This window comes from Vipera ursinii (genome assembly GCF_947247035.1).
Source record: "Vipera ursinii genome assembly, chromosome: 4".
In the NCBI taxonomy this organism is placed as follows: Eukaryota; Metazoa; Chordata; class Lepidosauria; order Squamata; family Viperidae; genus Vipera; species Vipera ursinii.
In genome coordinates, this window is record NC_139514.1 from 68111664 (window position 1) to 68133781 (window position 22118).

Genomic DNA, 22118 nt, shown 5'->3' on the forward strand with positions numbered 1-22118 from the left:
CAGTCTGCTGCTTGAAGCTTGGTCTCACCAGTCATTGGTCTCACCAATGCAGATGCTTGCATTGATCCATCCCTACTTCCTCAGCTAGCAGGCACTAGTCATACAGCCACCCTGGGGCCCCAAGGGCTACGCAACAATTATGCAGCTCTTCATTGAGTCCATCCTGGAAACAGCTTACCAGGATGTCCTCTGGCCAGCGTAGGTGACTGGCCAACTCTCTGAACTCCTCAGTATACTCAGCGACTGATTTCCTTCCTTGCTTCAGTGTTTTAATCCGCTCCCAGGCTTTCTTATAGGCCAGCTGGTCTTCGAAATGCCTGCGGAGTGCAGCCATAAATTGAAGTTTCTCAATTGGGTGCATTGCAGTTGTACAGGGTCACAGTCAGCTGCTCCACCTTCTGGAGCCAGGGTGACCACATGAACCTTCTTCACATTGGTAGGCAGTGTTCTCTCATAGGTTTGCATGTAGGTGAACACTTGTGCTAGGAAATGCCCCAATCACTTTGGGTCTCCATCAAACTTCACTCTGATTGGAATTGGTTTCACCTTGGCTGGTTGAGGTGGTCTGCCTCTGGTTGCTTTACTCCATCACTGCTTCCATTGGCCCCAATTTCAGTTCCTCCTTTTTTCCATCTTTGTCGGGAGGGGCAGGCTCTGGATTTTTCTTCTTTACTTTTTTCTTCCCTCTGCCTTGAGTAAAAGACACTTTCAGGGGTTTCTCTTCACATCCTCGGAGTCCTTCTTACCGAATCCAAGTGACCATCTGGCTCAATCTTCACCAGAAGGTCCGGCCTCTTACAGGTCCCTGGAGAGGCTTTCATCAGCTTTTAGGCAGAGGAGATCTCTGGACCATTTCTCTGCCTGGAACTCCTCCATGTAGAAATAGTTTGCAACTCCCCTGGTAGAGCAGCAGCTTCTCTGGGTTGAGTACTATGTAGATCTCGCCTTATATAAGGACCCACTTCAACTAACCACCCAAGAAAGCAGAATTCTTGAAACAGGCATTGTCTCAAAAGGATACTTTTATTAGGGGTCAGTGACGGTAGGGAAGATAAAGCGAGATCTGGGGAAAATCCCATGCAGACGGTTTAGTTAAGCGAGCAATATTCCTCCTCCCACCAAAGTCATAATGTCCGTTTCAAATCCAGCCAATCCACAGGTGGTCTTATGAGCAGGTAACTGGCACAGTAGGTGCACATCTCAAGGTCTTCTCCAGTTTCGATTCTCTGTAACTGTCTCCCTGATAAGGGAGACACATTTCTTTCTCAAGGGGACAGAGGCAGGAGGAGAGAGTAGAAAGTGAAAGTTATCCCAAGCTAGAGTAAGCTCCCCCTCCTCCCAGCAGAATGGCAGGCTCCAAAAGTAGCATATATACAGTATGCAGGGAAAACGATGAGTGTTTGGGGACCTGACAACATCATTCATCTGAAACAAGCTTTCCCTCTTTTTTATAAATTTGAAAAACATCCTGGAGCCCACGTTTTATTCAACCTGTTCTGCATTATGTAAATGTCTCTAAATTATGTAAAATTTATATTATTCAATAGATTCCTTAACGCTCTAAGTACAATCACGGAACCAGTGCTGGAGTAGAATGCTTTGTAGATTCAAAACTTTACTAATTATAAACTGTTAAGGTTTTCACTTTGAGAAGAGTTCCATTGTATTTAATGTATGTGTGTATATATACATATATTTAAAGTATCTTCTGCCTTTTTATTCAACTAGTATATAGATTCAGCAGACCTTGAGCCTGCTATGGAGGCTGAGAATCCAGTGAAATTCCATCAGGCCTGGCAGAAGCTATGTAAAGCAGAGTAAGCAAATACCTTTTTCTTCAGTTTTCACCCCGATTTACCTGGTTGATTCTTGTTTATTGTTTTATAAATAAATGCATTTTAATTTTATTTATAATCAGGTCAAAACCTGAACATTTGATATATCAGTATGTAGAGTGTATTTGTACCCAACTCTTACTATGCATTTCTGGAAATTTCAGCCTTACTTTTGCTGAAGTATTCCTATTACGTGTTTTGAGTTATTTAGTTTTTGTGAATGTCCTAAACTATGAATTGAAATAAGTTATAATAAAAAGCAAACCTTTAGTTTATGTTAATTAATAATATTATTATGTGAACAAGAAACAGGTTTATGCAATGCAGACAAAATTTTTTAAAAATTGTCCTTAGGATGAGATCACATATTACCATAATGGTATGTTTGAAATAACGTATGCTGATAAGATGTTAAGATGAAAAACTCAGATAAAAGGTCTTTTATGTTCTACCCATCAGTAAAAGTATGGCACAGATACGCATAATTCTCAAATCTAAATTATTTGGCTCATGTGTTATGCTTGAATTTTGTATTGTGTATTATTTCAGTTGCATATTAGTACCTGGAGGCTTTGGCCATAGGGGAACTGAAGGAAAGCTTCAAGCCATTTCATGGGCAAGAAAAAGGAAAAAGCCTTTTCTTGGTAAGAAAGTACACCAGGAGTGGACTTTTTGTCTTGCATAATTGATAACATTTGTTCAAGTCAGATTTCCCAGGCTTGTGAATCTCCAACTTCAAAGTAGAAATGCCAGCTCAGAAGCTTGTGAGCTTTTAGGGCACTTCATGCAGCAGCTATCTCAGAAATGTCCTGGGAGCTGTGGAAGTTAAACTGGCTTCTACTTCAGTGGAAAAATTGCACAAGCAGTTTTGCAGCTTGTTCTCTGTTGCCTTAGAACAAGTGGGTTTCCAACTTTTTCCTCTCCTGCTTGGTGGTAGGGTGGTGTTGTATTTTGCCACCGTCTTCCTGATGTACACAGCCTCATTGAGGACTTGCTTTGCCATTTCCACAATAAAGGGATGGTGTGTTTTTTTTAATGACAGGGAGGAAAAGACAAAAACGCACAAAGCCTTGGTTGGCTTCAAGATGGCCTCCTATTGGCCTTTTGTTGGTTCTAGAGCAGGGCTTTTCAACCTTTTCACCCATTGTACCACTTTTAGGATATGGCAACATCCGAGTACCACCAGTCGCCTAGCAAGGTGTCAAAAACTTGATGACCAAAAAAAAAGGAAAAAAGTGATGAAGTACAGGTAGTCCTTGACTTACAACAGTTTGCTTAGTGACTGTTCGAAGTTACAATGGCACTGAAAAAAGTGCCCCCCAAGCCACAGCCAAGCAAGACACCTGCCTGCCCACCCGGCAGCGCTCTTACTCTTTTCCGAGGTTTTCATTGTTGTGAGCATTTCTGTTGAGGATTGGCAGCGGGGGTGGGGTGGGAGGTGTTTGGTTTTTATCCCCCACCCGCCCCATCTGTTGGGTGGTTGCAGCAGGTTTTGGTCACTTCACATGACCCTGGGACACTGTGACTGTCATAAATATGAATCAGTTGCCAAGTATCTGAATGTAAATCACAAGACCCTGGTGATGCTGCAACATTCCAGCTGATCGGTGCTTCTTCTGGCTCAGCAGAAGTGCCAGGATCAGCGCCGAGCTCCAGCTGGAGCCTGGCGCTGATCCTGGCGCTTCCACTGAGCCCTGACAGCCCCGAAGAAGCGCTGATCCTGGCACTTCTGCTGAGCCCTGACAGCCCTGCAGCTCCAGCCATCTCTCGCTCAAGCTTATGCAGTGCTACTACCAGTTCAGCTCATTCCCCTCCCCTGCTACCACTTTTTTAGGATGGTCGTGTACCACCAGCCAGGTGCCAATGTACTACAGGTGGTACTCATACCACTGGTTGAAAAGCCCTGTTCTAGAGAGCAATAGGGTGCAAAGAGCAACTTCCAATCAGTGTCTTACTTCTTGGACATCATGTAGCAACAAAGCTCTTTTTATCCCCTTTACCCAAAAAAGGAAATAAAATAATTATTGATGTTTGATATTTCCCCCCTGATATTCCAGCTTATGGATTTGTCTGGCAGTTTGCAAAAAAACTGCATTGCCAAATTAGGTGAGTACGGGTAGTCCTCAACTTAGGATAACAATTGAGCCCCAAATTTCTGTTGATAAGTGAGACATTTGTTAAGTGAGCTTTGCCCGATTTTATGACCTTTCTTGCCACAGTTGTTAAGTGAATCACTGCAGTTGATGTTAGTAACCTGGTTATTAAGTGAATCTAGCTTCCCCATTGACTTTGCTTGTCAGAAGGTCATAGAAGGTGATCACATGACCCCAGGACACTGCAACCATCATAAATATGAACCAGTTGCCAAGCATCTGAATTTTAATCATGTGACTATGGGAATGCTGCAGTGGTTATACGTGTGAAAAATGGTCGTAAGTCACTTTTTTAATGCTGTTGTAACTTTGAACGGTAACTAAAAGTTGATAGGACTACCAGTATTCAAAGAAACTTTGTCTAGCTCTTATTTCTAGCTCCCAGTTACTTTCTAATAATAGAAAATATGCAAGTGCCAATCAGTTGATTAATCTTTTGCCTAAGATGAAGAGATGATGTTAAAATATTTTTAAAAGGTAAAGGTTCCCCCGCACATGCATGCTAGTTGTTTCCAACTCTAGGGGCCGGTGCTCATCTCTGTTTCAAAGCTGAAGAGCCAGCGCTTGTCCGAGGACGTCTCCGTGGTCATGTGGCCGGCATGACTAGACGCCAAAGGCGCACGGAACGCTGTTACAGCGTTCCGTGCATTAAAATATTAGAGCAACATAAATGCAGAAGAAAGGATGATGTTTAAAATTCAGAGTGATAAAGACAGGTAGTCCTTAACTTACAACCACAATTGGGACCAGAAAACCAGCTGTAAGTCATTGCAGTTGTAAGTTGAGACCCCCATGTGATGAATCCACATTTTTTACATCTTTTGTGGTGGTTGTTAAGAGAATCATTGTGTTCATTAGCCAAAGCTATTTTCTGAATGGATGGTTTTCACTGGAAACTAGCAAAAAGCATTGGAAACCAACAAAAAAATGCAAATTATGGTCACATCACTGCAGAATGTTGCAATTAGTTATAAAAGTGACTGGTTGCCAAGCACCTGTCATAATGTCATATGACCACAGGGGGCAGTACAACAATTTACAATCACTGTGTGTGTATGTGTGTGAGCACATGCGCGCGCACACACTCACTCTAAAGACCATAAAGCACCTATTTCATCCACTTCTTAAATGTGAATAGTCATTAGGCAACAGGTTATTAAGTTGAAGAAACCCTGTGATATTTTGTTTTTACATTTTTGCTTCACTTTTTTGCTCTTGGGATCACAAAGCAACTGCATATGTTCTGTTTCTTGGCTGGAAAATATATATAAATGCATATATGCAATTGTATCATTTATCATTTTTTGTTACTTATAGGAATTTGTTTGGGAATGCAGCTGGCAGTAGTGGAATTTGCAAGGAACTGTCTAAACTGGCAAGGTATGCGCTTAATACCGGTATATGCTATTTTACACCAAATTATCTGGGAGTAAGTCCCACTTTAACTTAGTAAAAATCAAATAAGCATAAGCTCTGTAGGTGAAGAAATCTCCACTTGCAGAAGGAGATAGTTCTTAGCTGCATTCAGTAATTAATCAGACTGGGGGAATAAAGCAAGATAATTTCATTTAGCAGAATTGTTGTGTAAGAGGTTCCCTCCTTAGGAAAAATATGTCAGGAGGAAATCCAGAAAAATAATTAACATTGGTTTTTTATAGAATTATTGATTCTCATCATTTTTCAATAATATGTTACTTATATATGTTTATTTGATTTAATTTTGGTGTTGCATAACTACCAACCAACACTAAGTAATATATATATATATATATATATATAAGTTAATGGCATACTTCAATAATAAGTTGAACTTCTTAGATTTCAGCCACCTTCAGTCTCCTATCTTCTCTCTAGACTTTTAGGAATCTTCCATTCCTCCAGGCAAAAACAGGATGTCGATGCCCTTAACCTGAAGAAAATTCCACACTCCTTGTGATAGGATCATATTTCTAATGAAACTCTGACAACTGAAGGGAAAAAAAACTTTGATCACCAAGAATAGTCAAACCAACAGCATGGTCCAACACCCTTTTGAGTTCTTGATTCATCATCACCATCAGTTTAGCCATTGTCTATCCACTGCAGGATGAAGGCCTCTTCTGCATTTTCCAACCAATACTGTCCTGACCTTTATTTTGCCAATTGGGCCCGTAATACTTGCTAATGTCGTCGATCCATCTTGTTTTAGGTCTCTTTTGCGGATGCTTTTTATCAAGTGGGATCCATTCTATGACTGCCTTGGTCCACCTGCCATCAGTTGTTCTTGCTATGTGACCAGCCCATTTCCATTTCAGTTCTTTTACTCTCTTCATGATATCGTATACTTTCATTTGCTCTCTAACCTATGTGCAGGTCTTTCTGTTTTGTCTGGGTATTCTTGATTATCCATGGGTATCTATAGCTAACTATTATGATGTCAAAATGATTAAAAGTATGTCACAATGAAAATCTGCCTTTCATATTTGCATCACAATGTCATATGCAACAATGGAAGATATGGGCTTTATGTCATAATCCACATTTTCTCATTTAAATTATTTGCTTTTTTTCTATCTTTGTTGCTGTCACAATGGTTTAGGGGTGTAGAATTCAGGCATACCTGACAATTAATACTAATGCATAGGCTTAATGTTTCTCATTGTTCATAGTGACTTTTAAGCATATTCTCAGAGCAAGGAAGTAATTGGGAAGTACTGTATTTATAGATGCACATCTGTTATGCTAGCTATCATTTATATGAGTCTCTGCCCACAATGTCAGTTAGAACATCATTCATAAATGTCTTCAGTTGGCATGTGTTCATTTTAGTGGTTTATTTCATATTGTTTAATTGAAGAATATATTATGTATAATATTGAAATGTCAATGAGAAGAACATTTTAATCCTCAGAACTGACAGACTTTACATCAGTTTTTTAATTAATTTTTTTTTCTACAGATGCAAACTCAACAGAATTTGACCCCAATACAAAGAATCCTGTTGTAAGTATTGATTTCTCCTTGTGTTTAAATAGGTATTGGACTCTGCCCAGATTTGCTCATTCTTGATTATACTTGTTAAATCACTTAGTCAAGACAGACAAGCATTACTAATTCCAAGGAATCTGTTGCAAGCATGGCTAAGAATGTTTCTGAATGAGTCACTTTTTGTGCATAGATCTTGCATTGAATTTAAATGAGTCTAATGAATGAATGAATTTAAAAGTCTAAATGAGTTGATTTTCCAGTTGTAATCATAGTATTTTCTTTCCAGTTCTTCTTTTGCTTTTCTTACTACAGTAATGTTTAAAATCCGTTTAAAAACTGTTGAAGAATACTAAATAAAGACCACCCATAATTTCATTTTTATATAAACACTATTCAAAGCAGACACTTATGCCAGATCAATTGCTTAAACAATGACAAACAACTATGAATGTGTGCTTCTCTCAGTTTTCTAAGGTCACACGCAACTGTAGAACATGCATGACTTTTGCTAGCACTGTTAGCTCAAAAGATAATGGTTTGAATGCAGTAGGCACCAAAATTAAGATAAAAATTCTGCTGCTAAGCATAGTACTTTTGGAAGCTCACTTTTAATAGGATGGCATATTTATATTTTAAAAAATAACAGTGTAAGAAATTGGATACATAAAATTATTTAACCCAAGCAGCTATTAGACAGTAACCTAATATATTGTGTTGCATAATGTTTGAGATAAGCGATAAAATAATTGTTCAGTAAATCAAGACTAGTAAAGAAAGTTCAACATTGCATGATTTACAATTAACACATTCTGTATTATCAATCAGTACAGAACAGGGATGTGTATGTTAAGTGGGAATGTAAAATTATCAATGACTAGTTACTATAAGGAAAACCTCTTGTGTTCAGAGAGTACTGACTACAACTTGTGTAATCCCCTATTAATGATATGGTTTGGACATGTACAATAAATAGTCCCTACAAGTTTATTGGACTCGCTCTCAAGCCACAACTTTTGTGATGTAGCTTGGTTGAAGTGAGGTCTGGAAACTTCTGCCTGACTCATATTTTTTATGTAAATACTTTAGATTCACTCTTAAATCCATTAGGATGATGTTTGGCCAACCATCAGACATGTAGAGATTTAAATAAATATCAATCTTTATTAATTATTTCAGGGAGTTTTACAGAGATTTTTGTACAAATGTAAACATTTTATATGTTTATGATTGGTTAGTTCTGAGATGTTAAGTTTACTTTGTTTCCATCGCCCTCATGAAAGGATCCTTTAGGAGACCAAATTAGATAATCCAGTTGCTTTAGCTCCGTGGTAGCGAACCTATGGCACACGTGCCACAGATGGCACGCAGAGCCCTCTCTGTGGGCACGCATGCCATTGCCCCAGTCCTAGGCTTCAGCTGGGTTTTATAAAACCTTTTCGCTTTAGGCCTCTGCTGCCGTGTGCAAAAAAAAAGGTTTAATCAATCAATCAATTTCAACTTCTCGCAGGAAAAAAAACACCTCACAAAGTTGGAACTGATTTTTTTTTTTAATTGAAAAGTTTTATAAAATACAATTTTCCTTTAAAAAAAAACCCCCTTCCCCCTCCCTCCTCCCCTCCCTACCTCCCCCCTATCTCCCCCCCTCCCCCTCCCCCTCCTCCCTCCCCTACCTCCCCCCCTCCACTTCCCTTCCTCCCCCCTCCCCCCCCCCCGACTTCCCAGAGCAAAATACAAGGTATATATCTAAAAGGCAATCATAAACAATCATATACTAACAATTATAAACTCTAAAATCCATCACTCTCTAGCTTGTATATAATAAACCAATCCTTAATAATACTAAATATATATAAAAAACTAAAATAAAAGAAAACTAGCATCATTCCCATCTATGTTCTTCCACAATTCACTATTACCTTAACATATTCTCATTTGCACATTAATGAATAGTTCTTACACAAATTAACCCACATTAACCCACAAAACTTTCTTCCTCTTCCTCTGTAGTAAGTTGTCCATTAATTCCAAAAAAAAAAAAAATCAAATCTATTACCATACATAGCATCCCAAAACTTTTTTTTTTTTTTTTTAAAAAAACACAACTACCACTTAACTATAAATATTTTGTGGAAGTTCCATAGATTTCTACTGGTCTTATTATTTTTTTTTCTTTTTTGAGCGTTTTAAGGCAGCACGCGTCACCCTCTGTTCTCTAAGATCATCCAAAAGAGTTGCAGCTTGAACTCCTCCTGTACCCTTCTCGTCTATCTGTGCATCTTCATCCTCTTGATGTTCTCCTTCTCCAGATCCCTCTGCAGCTTCCAGAAGTGTTGATGGGGTTACTTCCAAGACATTATTATAAAAATCATGCGCTTGCTTCACATTACTCAAACAGTATCTTTTGCCATCATACATGAAGCTCAACCCAACTGGGATCTCCCATCTGAACCTTATATCTCTTTGCTTGAGCTCTTGCACAAGAAATATAAAATCCTTCCTTCTCTTTAAAATCTTTGGAGGAATTTCTTTTAGAACCAAAACTTGTTGACCAGCAATCACAACTTTGGTATCGTAGGCAGCTTGTATAACTTCATCTCTAATTTCCCTTTTTACAAAATAAACCACCACATCTCTAGGCAACTTTCTCTGTTTAGCAATCCACGAATTCACACGGAACACTTTGTCCATACCTTGTTTTAATTCAGATGCTGGATGGTTCAATACTCCCTCAAAAGCCTCAGAAACCAGCTGCTTTAAATCTTCCTTAATATTCTCTTTTAGGCCTCTAATTCTCACAGCAAACTGCATCTGGTAAAATTGGGCCAAGCTCTGTTCACTGTCAATTTTGTCTTTTAAATCTTCAATTTCCAATACTTTTGCTTCTAATAAAGCATTCTTTTGAATCAAGTCTTGCACTTGATCATCCAGCACCTCCACACATTTAGCAACTTTTTGCACTGAGGACAAAATGTCTACCTTCATTTCTCTAAGTTTCTGTTCCATCCTTTCTTCCATTCTCTGCTCCAATTTCTCCAATTTCTCCTCCATCTGTAGAAATTTAACACCCATTGACTCCAAAATTAACTGGGTATGTTTTTCAAGATCCTTCGATGTCAATACATCAGGAGAATGCAACGCCTGCAGCAATGATTGTTGTTGCACTGGAGAATTTCCAGCACTCCGAAAAGTTCTAGGGGGAGGTTTAGCCGCCATCTTTTACTTACAATTGTGACGCACTTTCACTTTAAGTTTTAAGCAAAGTCCATCAAGCTTGAGAGTAAAATAAAATCTTCTTCATCTCTTCATCTTTCCCTCTTGTACTGCTCTGCCTGCTCTTTCCCTTTCATAGTCTCTCCTTCAAGCAGGGATGGTCGCAGACGCCTGGCTCTGCTCCATAAAGTCCGGAGCAGAGACGCTGGTCAGCTGGGAGCAGCCCAGGCTACGGGGGAGTTCAATCCTTCGGCCGCCCAAGCTCCAAGCTCAGGCGGCCCCGGAGAACTCAACCCCCACCTGGGGGCTCACCCCCTCCTCTTCTCCCGAGGAGGGGGCTTCAGATTCGCCCGAACAGCTGATCGGCGCTGTTTCGGGCGAAAAAACACCAGCTGAGCCGCGGGCAGCCCGGGAAGGCTCCCTCCGTCGCCGCGGAGCCACCGGAAGTCCACAAAGTTGGAACTGATTGATTGAATTTTTTAGTCCCACCAAATCTGCGGTTACTACTGCAGCCATGCCCACCCAATGGGCCACACCCATCCAGCACCCGTGGGTCTTGGGTTGCAGTTTGAGCACTCAATCTCTAAAAGGTTTGCCATCACTGCTCTAGCTAATTCAGCCATAGTATTTAACTTGGGCAACAGTGTCTTAAAATAATAAAAATTGACTGTTCCATCTTTATCAATACCAGCATATTTGGCAATATCATTGAGACCCAGAGAGCCCTGTAAGTTTGGAGATAGAAAATGACAATAAAGTAATTATTTTATATAATCAATTTTAGACCAAAAGAAATGACAGAATAAATAGAATTTATTATGAACTTTCAGCTGAGTTTTTATGCAACAACATTTTGACTGACTAATTTGGAATAACAAATTTTATGACTATATCCTGGCTGTGTGCTGGATACAGATGTAAAAATGTTTTTTTTTAATATGGGTTTTTGTATGTTTTATAAAACCCACTTTACATATGCATAAGCCAAAGGTTATGTTTATCTCTTCATCTTTTCCTGATCTCCAGTCCTTTCACCGCGGCCTCAAAACACTCCTTTTCCACCTGGCTGACCTGGACTGACAGGCATTTTAATTATGTTTACAATTTTTAATTTATTTTTAATTTTAAATTTTAATTTATTGCACAGATGACTTTAATTTTAATTTTATCTTAATTTCTGTACTTACTATATGTTATTGTTGTTAGCCGCCCTGAGTCCTTCGGGAGATAGGGCGGGATATAAGTCCCATTAATAAATAAATAAATCTGCCAAGATGGCTCTTAGGGCATATACTGCTAAACGTATTGGGTTTTTTGAGGAAAGACTGATAACTTAAATTCCTAGAGCACATTACTGTTGTTCTAAGTATTAGGATTAAGAAACAAGATATATTTTTATTAGTGATAAAGATGCTGCTAATAATATATTTGGTGGTAACAAGGCCAAGAAAATTGGAGAGATGAAGGGAACATTCCATGCAAAAATGGGCATGATAAAGGACCAAAATGGCAGGGACCTAACAGAGGCAGAAGAGATTAAGAAGAGGTGGCAAAATTACACAGAAGAACTATACAAGAATGAGCTTAACGTCCCTGATAATCACAATGAGGTGGTCACTGACCTCGAGCCAGACATCCTAGAATGTGAAGTGAAGTGGGCCTTAGAAAAGCTGAGCAACAACAAAGCTAGTGGAGGTGACAGTATTCCAGCTGAGCTATTCAAAATCTTAAAAGACAGTGCAGTAAAAGTGCTACACTCAATTTGCCAGCAAATTTGGAAAACTCAGCAGTGGCCACAGGATTGGAAAAGATCAGTTTACATTCCAATTCCAAAGAAAGGCAGTGCCAAAGAATGTTCAAACTATCGCACCATTGCACTCATTTCTCATGCTAGTAAAGTCATGCTTAAAATCCTACAAGCTAGACTTCAGCAGTATGTGGATCGAGAACTACCAGAAGTACAGGCAGGATTTCGAAGAGGCAGAGGAACTAGAGATCAAATTGCCAACATACGCTGGATCATGGAGAAAGCTAGGGAGTTCCAGAAAAACATCTACTTCTGCTTCATTGACTATGCTAAAGCCTTTGATTGTGTGGATCATAACAAACTGTGGCAAGTTCTTAAAGAGATGGGAGTACCAGACCATCTTATTTGTCTCTTGAGAAACCTATATGCGGGTCAAGAAGCAACAGTGAGAACTGGACACGGAACCACTGATTGGTTCAAAATTGGGAAAGGAGTCCGGCAAGGCTGTATACTGTCGCCCTGCCTATTTAACTTATATGCAGAGCACATCATGAGAAAGGCAGGGCTAGATGAATCAATAGTTGGAATTAAGATTGCTGGAAGAAATATCAACAACCTAAGATACGCAGATGATACCACTCTAATGGCAGAAAGTGAAGAAGAACTAAAGAGCCTCTTGTTGCGGGTGAAAAAGGAGAGTGCAAAAGTTGGGTTGAAACTTAACATTAAGAAAACCAAGATCATGGCATCTGGCCCTCTCAATTCCTGGCAAATAGATGGGGAAGAAATGGAGGTAGTGACAGATTTTGTTTTCCTGGGCTCCAAGATCACTGCAGATGGGGACTGTAGCCAAGAAATTAAAAGACGCTTGCTCCTGGGAAGGAAAGCCATGGCAAATCTAGACAGCACACTAAAAAGCAGAGACATCACCCTGTCGACAAAAGTGCGTATAGTCAAGGCTATGGTCTTCCCAGTTGCAATGTATGGCAGTGAAAGTTGGACCATAAGAAAGGCTGAGCGCCAAAGAATTGAGGCCTTTGAACTCTGGTGCTGGAGAAGACTCCTGCGAGTCCCTTGGACTGCAAGGCGATCAAACCGGTCAGTCCTAGAGGAGATCAATCCTGACTGCTCTTTAGAAGGCCAGATCTTGAAGCTAAAACTCAAATACTTTGGCCACCTAATGAGAAAGAAGGACTCACTGGAGAAGAGCCTAATGCTGGGAAAGATCGAGGGCAATAGAAGAAGGGGACGACAGAGAATGAGGTGGCTGGATGGAGTCACTGAAGCAGTAGGCGTGAGCTTAAATGGACTCCAGAAGATGGTGGAAGACAGGAAGGCCTGGAGGAACGTTGTCCATAGGGTCGCGATGAGTCGGACACGACTTCGCAGCTAACAACAACAAGGCCACCAATGCCAATTTACAAATATAAGTTTGAAAATAATTCAGTAATATTTTGTTTATTAAAAATAAAGAGTACCAAAAGAAGCAGAGATAAAATTTTGAATTTCAAAGTTATCAAAGCTGGGTGAATTTAAAATATTTTTTCTTCTTATCATAAAAATTATTAGGGATAATAGTATAATTTGGGGAAAAATATTACATGGATATATTGATGAAGATTCTCAGTCATCCTGTTAGAATTGTCTGGAAGTTTAGTCATGGCAACTGGAGTTGACACATTTCAGCAACTCTCTGCCTACTCAGATTCTTTCAACCAACTTGTTCAAGCTGAAGAAACTACTTAGATGGGCAATGAAACATCTCAAACCAAAAGAAAATAAGTGCAGTTGCCATGACTAATTTTCCAGATATTACACAAGTAGTTTTTGTCATATTCCATGTTGTTTTGAAGGTGGGACCTATTATATCAACTCTAAAATTACACTAGATTGGGCGATGGTTTGTAGTTTTTCACTGCTCTCCATGAGTTTCTTGCAGTTATTCTATAATTCAGTACAATTTTTCCTTCTATTCATTTGCAGAGAATTCATTTCCATAAAATTTTAAATAAATCATTGTTTTAATAATTATATATCAGTCAACTTCCCTGTTTGCAGTTATTTCAGATTACAGCATAACATACAAACCTTATAGAAATTGTATTATACTGAATGAGTCTCTTGCATCTTTTTTCCATTTTTCCATCTCTCCCTTTTGCCCAACCAAATTTGAATCCACAAGACGTTAAGTGGATGAAGGCTGCATATGACTACATCTAATTTATTTCAGAAAATCCGACAGATCCTTCCTTAAGGTGTTATCTGAAAGAATTTGCAAGATTAAGAAAACATTAGGATAGTGCTAATTGTCACTATAATTTTAGAATGGCTTACCAAAAGATTTGAGAAGTGATCTTTCAGCGAACTTTGAAGTCCAGAAATAGAAAGCAGATTAGAACTGCCCTCTTTCAGACTGTATTGTGTGCAAAACTTTAAAAGTTCTTCACTATTAAATGCTTCCATGATTTTAGTATACTGAAAAACTGTAGTATGAAATAAAAGATTGAAGTTTGTTAATTGTAGGTAAAAGTTGCATCAGTTTTATGAGATTTCTTACTGGTCTATTTGCGTCAAATTATAACAATTATAATTTTTATAACAATTATAATTATAAAATAGGAATTCCTTTTGATTTTTTAGTTTTTTGTGCAAAAATAATTCCAAAACAATTGAAAAATAGGAACAAAATTTCTAATATGTGAAAGAATATTTTAATCTCTACAGAATGTTAGTTCCTAAATCTTTAAGTAGTTTTGTTAGAAAAAATAAAAATACCTTTCTAAGATTAATTCATTCTAAAAGTTTACATTTGCAGAATACATGCAAACATTTGTAAACAGATACATAAATCATATTTATCCAATCACCCAATCCATAAACTTTCCAAATTCAAACTAAACAGTTCCTTATTAAGGCACATTTTATAGGCTTTGACTTCTACTCCACTCAGATTTTGAAATTTCTCTTTGCTAAAGCATCTTGCTGACAGGTATTAAACATGTTAAACAATAACTTACAAATATAGACACTGTGTTCATCCCACCCATATAGTATCTGGTTGAAGTATGTCATGTTTCAGAGGTAAATTCAGTAACAGCATAATTATTAACTTCTGGATGGAACACTTATTTTTAAAGCTGCTTATGCTTCATAAGATTTTCAAATTGATTTGGTTTGACTGTATTTTAAAATTTCTATTTTATGCTTTATGTACTATTAAAATGTTGGATAAAGGATATTTTAGTTTCTGTTGCCCAATTCATACCTATAACTCCAATCTCTCGCATATGGATATGACATGCCAAACTTTTATATATTTCATAGTTTAATACCTGAAGGTACTGTGAATTCCCATGTTCTTTGGAATTTTCTTAATGGGAGTAGCTTTATAAAGATTATTAAGATATAAGATAATAACATGGTTCATTTTTATATGGATTGGCATGTAAACAATGAAAGCTTTCAAACAAATGTTCCTATTATATAATTACATCTATTAAAAGAGAAAGGAGAAAAGGGTTTCTAAGTGAGTATTCTGATTTGTCATTGAAGAAAGCAATTCTTATAAGCATTTCTAATGGAATAAGAAAAACTTAATAAAAATATTTTGTTCGTTAATTCATTAGTAGGCCAGTAATTTACAGTATAAAGTGTTCAGCTGTTCTGTGTTATGAATCTTCCAATAGTTTTGGAGGCACATTAGGAATTTTAAAAACTGCCAAGAGCACTGTTCCCTGCCATAGGAAAAAAGTTTGCTTATTGACAAATAATTAATGTATTGGACTTGAGAGGCCACAAAACAATGTGTGAAAATTTGGGACTCAATTTTTATCCCTTTTTATTCTCTCATAACTTTTCATCATACCTATTTGTATATCTGCACAATATTTTGAGTACATGAAATCATTTTTTAATCTTTTTTCTGATAATCTACTTTGCTGGAAGAATTTCAAAGAAAAATACTATAATTTTGAAACTTTTTTATCAAATTATATCAGAAGACACATATCATTTAGCAAAAGATGATGACAAGGAAGAGAAGTCACCTGAATGTGTGTTCATGCTCCAGGATTAATAGAAGAAATTATTTAGAGAGAAACAACAGGTACATATTGTCTAGTTTTCATCTTTAATTATTTGAATAATCTATTATACAGATTTCATTGCTTAGAGTGTTGATCTTAGTATTTTCAAATTCATTAAAGTATACTTTACTAAGGTTGGATCATATAAAAAAGAATAAACTTAAGTTCAGTAACCATCTCTTGTTTTCTGATCCCTGTTCCTCCTAGGTCCAAAGCAAACCTGAGCTATAAGGAAGTGAGCCATATACATGCACTTACTTTTCTTTTGAGATAGATAGTTTTGGAAATATCCTGGTAACAAATTGTTAACACTAAGGGTGATGTGCTTCTGAATCAGCACTATGTATACATGATCCCACATCACCATTGGAATTCATCTGCTTAGCTATTTTATTTCTGTGTAAAATTTCAAAATTTGCTTTAAGATAGTTTTCTTTTGCTACAGTAAAGCTCTGGCAGCATGATGGTTTCCCCCTGATGGGAATTGTGCACTGTCATATTTCCTAATAAAGTACAGCCTCTTTTTTAAACCTGTAGAGGACTGAATAACAGCATCTTTTCACAACTCTTTAAATGTATGAAATATATTGGGGTGGACAAGCTTCTGCCTTAGTGCCTACTAGTAAAAATGGAAAAGAAAAGAACTAAAACACATCAATGAAGCCCTCAGAACTTGTGCCAATCCCAAGTGGGCCTTTGTCAAATCCCCAAAAAAGACCCAGCAGGAGCTCCTCCTTACAAACAAAAAAGAAAATAATAAACAAAGCAACGTAGTCATTCTATACATTGCAGGAATATTGGAAAAGCTCAGGAAGAAGCCAACACAACATAGATGTACACTTCAAACCCAAGAATACACTATGGCAGAAGCTTGTCCACATGAAGGATAAAACACCCTGACGCAAACTGAGCAACGTGGTATATGCAGTACAGTGCAGTGAGCCATGTGCAGATTTGTAGATTGGAGAAACAAAACAACCACTTTATAAACGCATGGCACAACATAGGAGAACAAACCCATCAGCACAAGATTCAGCAGTCCATCGGCATTTAAAAGACACTCTTCTGAAGACAGCAAAGTCCACATTCCGGACAGAGAGGACCACTGGTTTGAAAGAGGGGTCAAAGAGGCCATCTATGTCAAAATTGAACAGCCCTCTTTCAACAGAGGGGGAGGGAAATGACACCATCTATTTCCAGTCTACAACACAGTCCTTTCAGTAGTTCCAAGAAGGCTCCACAACCATTTGCACTATTCAGTGACCCTGGCAACACAGATAAACCTCCAGGTGGCCTCAATGACTCTCTAAAAGAATGCAAATGACCAGCTGTCTGCAAAAAGTACAAATCCTTCCATTCCCCACCATCCCGTCAGAGCTGAAGAAGCTTCTTGGATGAGAAGCAAAACGTCTTCAAAGAGAAAAAAGAAAATCCAGTTGCACCTTTGGAAGAACTGAATCCTATTTGTATTGTTGATCTTTATCTTGTCTACTTGATATTTTTGTTGTTGTTAGTTGTGAAGTCGTGTCCGACCCATCGTGACCCTATGGACAATGTTCCTCCAGGCCTTCCTGTCCTCTACCATCTTCTGGAGTCCATTTAGGCTCACACCTACTACATCAGTGACTCCATCCAGCCACTTCATCCTCTATCGTCCCCTTCTACTCTTGCCCTCAACCTTTCCCAGCATTAGGCTCTTCTCCAGTGAGTCCTTCCTTCTCATTAGGTGGCCAAAGTATTTGAGTTTTAGCTTCAGAAACTGGCCTTCTAAAGAGCAGTCAGGGTTGATCTCCTCTAGGACTGACCGGTTTGATCGACTTGCAGTCCAAGGGACTCGCAGGAGTCTTCTCCAGCACCACAGTTCAAAGGCCTCAATTCTTTGGTGCTCAGCCTTTTTTATGGTCCAGCTTTCACTGCCACACATTGCACCTGGAAAGACGATAGCCTTGACTATACGCACTTTTGCTGACAGGGTGATGTCTCTGCTTTTTCGTGTGCTGTCTAGATTTGCCATGGCTTTCCTCCCCAGGAGCAAGCGTCTTTTAATTTCTTGGCTACAGTCCCCATCTGCAGTGATCTTGGAGCCCAGGAAAATAAAATCTGTCACTACCTCCATTTCTTCCCCATCTATTTGCCAGGAATTGAAAGGGCCGGATGCCATGATCTTGGTTTTCTTAATGTTAAGTTTCAACCCACCTTTTGCACTCTCCTTCTTCACCCGCAACAAGAGGCTCTTTAGTTCCTCTTCACTTTCTGCCATTAGACTGGTATCATCTGCATATCTTAGATTATTGATATTTCTCCCGGCAATCTTAATTCCAACTTTTGATTCATCTAGCCCTGCCTTTCTCATGATGTGCTCTGCATATAAGTTAAACAGGCACGGCAACAGTATACAGCCTTGCCGGACTCCTTTCCCAATTTTGAACCAATCAGTGGTTCCGTGTCCAGTTCTCACTGTTGCTTCTTGACCCGCATATAAGTTTCTCAAGAGACAAATAAGATGGTCTGATACTCCCATCTTTAAGAACTTGCCATAATTTGTTGAGGTGGAGCCAGCTGTCAAACGGAATGGCTGTGTTGAGATGCCGCCCTGAATGAGCGTGCCGATCTCACAGCTTTTTCTCTGTTCCCGGTGGGTTTTTTTAAAAAGCCCCAGATCTCTCGGAGGGAGATTAGAAGCAGAGGCGCCCAGCTGAGCAGCTCAGGACGGCGGTTCGAGCTGCAGAAAGCAGGAAAGCCTAGGAGAGAGCCAGGTGAAGGACACGGCCCATTATGGCGGCCGTGAAGTAATGACAGCTGTCAAAAATAGCAGTGAGCCAGCGGGACAGCGATTCATGTAACCTGGCAGAAGAAACACTCAGCGAACTCTTGTAAGTGTTCCGGATGGTGAAATATTTCCGGAGAATTTCACAGAAGAGAAGATAAGAGGAGAGGCCCCAGAGCGAAAGGGGAATTCATCTCCCCTGTCAGATAACAGCGAGAAGGAGAGGGGGGGGAAAGAGATCTGACCTTAAAGCAACAGGCTCACAGGCTGTAAGGACTGGAGATCAAGGGTGGTTTCTCTTTCTGGCTCTTGCAGTAAAGCCAAGAAGGAGTTTTAACAAAAAACAAAATAAACTTGAAGAGTGACAATGCGGACTGAGCTGAGAGAGTGGTACTATCCATGGGGTTTTCATGGCAAAGATACTGGAGTTTGGTTGTCATTTCCTTCTCCAGTGGATGACATTTTGTCAGAACTCTCTGCTATGACCTTTCCATCTTGGGTGGTCCTGCATGGCATAGCTCATAGCTTCATTGAATTACGCAAGCCCCTTCGACACAACAAGGCAGTAATCCATGAAGAGGTACTACTTGATATATGTCTTGATAAATGTCACTGTGTAAGAAATTTTATGAACTGGAATAGACACAGCAACAAACCAGCCAATGAGAACTGTTTTTGATTAAGACACAGTTTTCTCTGTGTGAGGCATGAGATCCAACCTAGGTCTGGGTGTGTCTTAGTCTTCTCTATATTTTATTTTTTCTGATCTCCATGTTAAGAGTTGTTGATATTCCCCAGAGCTGAATGAAACAGTATGTATCATGTTTATATATGTTTTATAGATAAAGTTTTTCTAAACTATGCCTCCTGCTCATTTTGAATGTGTACTTTTGGGGGGGGCTTATTTTTGCACTGGAAAGCTGTAAAACTCTAACAATAAATGTGTTAGCTCATCTACAAATGCATCTCAAATACTAAGAAATGTAGTCTTGCTGGAAACCATGATGGTTTCAAGGAGATATTGGTCAGGGAAAAAGAGTTTCTAATAAAAAAACGGGAATATATAATATAACAAATGTTAAATGTTAAATATGTTTTATCCAGCTTTGCCACCCAATAAATAACCTGGAGTTTAGCATTTTTTAAAAAAACTAAAAAATATCAATAATACCACAAATCCAAGTACACTAGATTAGAAAATGTTTTTTACAGTTTGGAGTAGTTTTTTTAATATATCAGCATATGTAGCCGAAAGAATTGCATATGTTGGTTTACTCCTACAAGTTAAGCTGGATAATATCTGGTAGTACTTTGATGAAAACCCATAAAGAAATCACACGCCTATAAACTAGTCCAGGCTAGACTAAACTAGATTAAACTAGACAGATAAGGCAATAACAGACTAGTTCATCATTGTTGCTAATCTATATCAATATCACAAGACAAAACTAGAATGAAACAACACAAAATTCTTATATAGATTTGTATAATATTTGGTAAGTAGCAGCTATGAGTTAATCCATGAACCATGAATTAGTCTTAATAGCATGAGTTTGCTGTTTTTCCAGATGATTTCATTATCTGTGTACAAGGGATGCCATTGATAGCTTTGGGGTATCATTTAGATATCAAATCCCAGATGCTGCTGTTAGTTTAATATTATTTCATTATTCCAAATACTTTTCAACTGGGTAATACCTTTTGTCAATTATATGTTCATCCATCTATTTTTATTAAGTCAAAGCACAAATATTACCTTATTAGTAAAGATGATAAAGCCTCAATAAGACAAGACAGATTCCCTGTGTTTTAGAGGGATTTATGAAATGTCTTCTTTGTATTTTAGTAGTTATTATTCAGTCTCTGATAAAGCAATTGAGTAGCCAGCTTATGCAAATGAATGGTGTGATTCCGGGTTTTCCAGGAACAGAATAATTCTGCTTGATTCTGTACAGCAAAAATTTTAGACTGAATTTAGAGCAGAGATTTTCCATGTTGTTCCAGGTTACTTCCAGCTTGCAAACCATTTTAATGAATCCCAGAGATTTTTCCAAGCATTATTATTATTATTTGCAATAATGCAGGGGAAAAAACATAGGGCAGAAAGAGTTTGCTGGCATTTCTGTAGATTTATATGATCCTCCTTTGAAGCAAATTTCTGTGTTGTATAATGTTCCAGAAAAATCAGTTGGGTGTAGTGTTTAAGGTACACAGCTAGAAACCAGGAGGGTGTGAGTTCTAGTTCTCCCTTAGGCACAAAGCCAGCTGGGTGATCTTGGACCAGTCACTCTCTTTCAGCCCTAGGAAGAAGGCAGTGGGAAATCTCTTCTGCCAGGAAAACTGCAGAGACCTGGGCAGACAGCCTGCCACGAGACAATATTGACTCAGAAGCACACACATACAAGATGTACCTCTCTCAAAGTTTATATGGAGCTCTTTTGATCTGTTTCTATTTCTTTTGGCTTTTATGTTGCAATACAATCATATAAAAGGCTGCACATTCTTCAGAAGTTATTCTGAAGAAGTGTTTTATAATTTTTATGAGCCAGTACCTCTGGGTTACTTATTAAAGTAGCCCATCTTTTTACAGGTTTTTGAAGAAGCCTAAAAAATAAGTAGTTGCTTTAAAAATCACAGAGTAAGCTCAGTGTTTTATACTGTTCACTTTTGTTAATTTTTTGTAAGCTTTCCTCAGTATTCCTCTGGTGTAAGAGCAGGCTAATAGTATAAATAAATAAATAAATAATCTTTAATATACATTGGAAGTGTGGTATTTGCTAACACTGTAGGATAGTATGTGAAGTGAAATGAAATGTGTATTGAGGTGGGATATATTAAAATTTGTATGCATTTCCAGCCATTAGCATAGGAATAACAGGTTTACAGATTCTCTAAACTTCCTTTAACTTTGTCTAGTTTCAATTAATTTTCCTTATTCTCTCAGTTACCACAGAAGGACTCTGGCAACACAATATTTTTGAACAGATTTAGTCATAAATCTTTATTAAAAGCCACAAGTAATTTTTAGCTCCTGATCCTATGAGTCGCCTACAATGTTTTGACTGTAGTATGTGAGCTTATTTTATCTGTAGTGGCTTCATAAATTCTGAAAAATACATAAGAGTTAAAATATTAAACAGAAAAGGGTGCAATAAAAACTTGATTTACAAGGCCAGTTGTGGAGAAAGATATCCATTAAAGCTGAATATCCATGAAATAGTAAATAAGATATTTAGTTAGCCAAAACAAACCCCACATGATTACGTGAGGTAACCAAGTCTATTTAACTTTACTTACTGATTTGAAATGTCCAATTTTAACTGAGGCTTTTAAGATGGTGCTTTTATATGATTA

The 22118-nt window shown here is 38.3% G+C and overlaps 1 protein-coding gene across 5 annotated transcripts in view; it reads left to right on the top strand.

Moving 5' to 3' along the window:
* CTPS2 (CTP synthase 2) overlaps window positions 1-22118 on the top strand; it is a 135679-nt gene that overhangs the window by 54293 nt on the left and 59268 nt on the right. For all 5 annotated transcript variants that reach the window (XM_083362949.1, XM_083362947.1, XM_083362948.1 and 2 more), the window contains 4 exons: window positions 1729-1817; window positions 2385-2479; window positions 5306-5368; window positions 6927-6970. In XM_083362949.1, the coding sequence (XP_083219075.1) occupies window positions 1729-1817; window positions 2385-2479; window positions 5306-5368; window positions 6927-6970 (291 nt within the window). The remainder of the gene's footprint in view (window positions 1-1728; window positions 1818-2384; window positions 2480-5305; window positions 5369-6926; window positions 6971-22118) is intronic.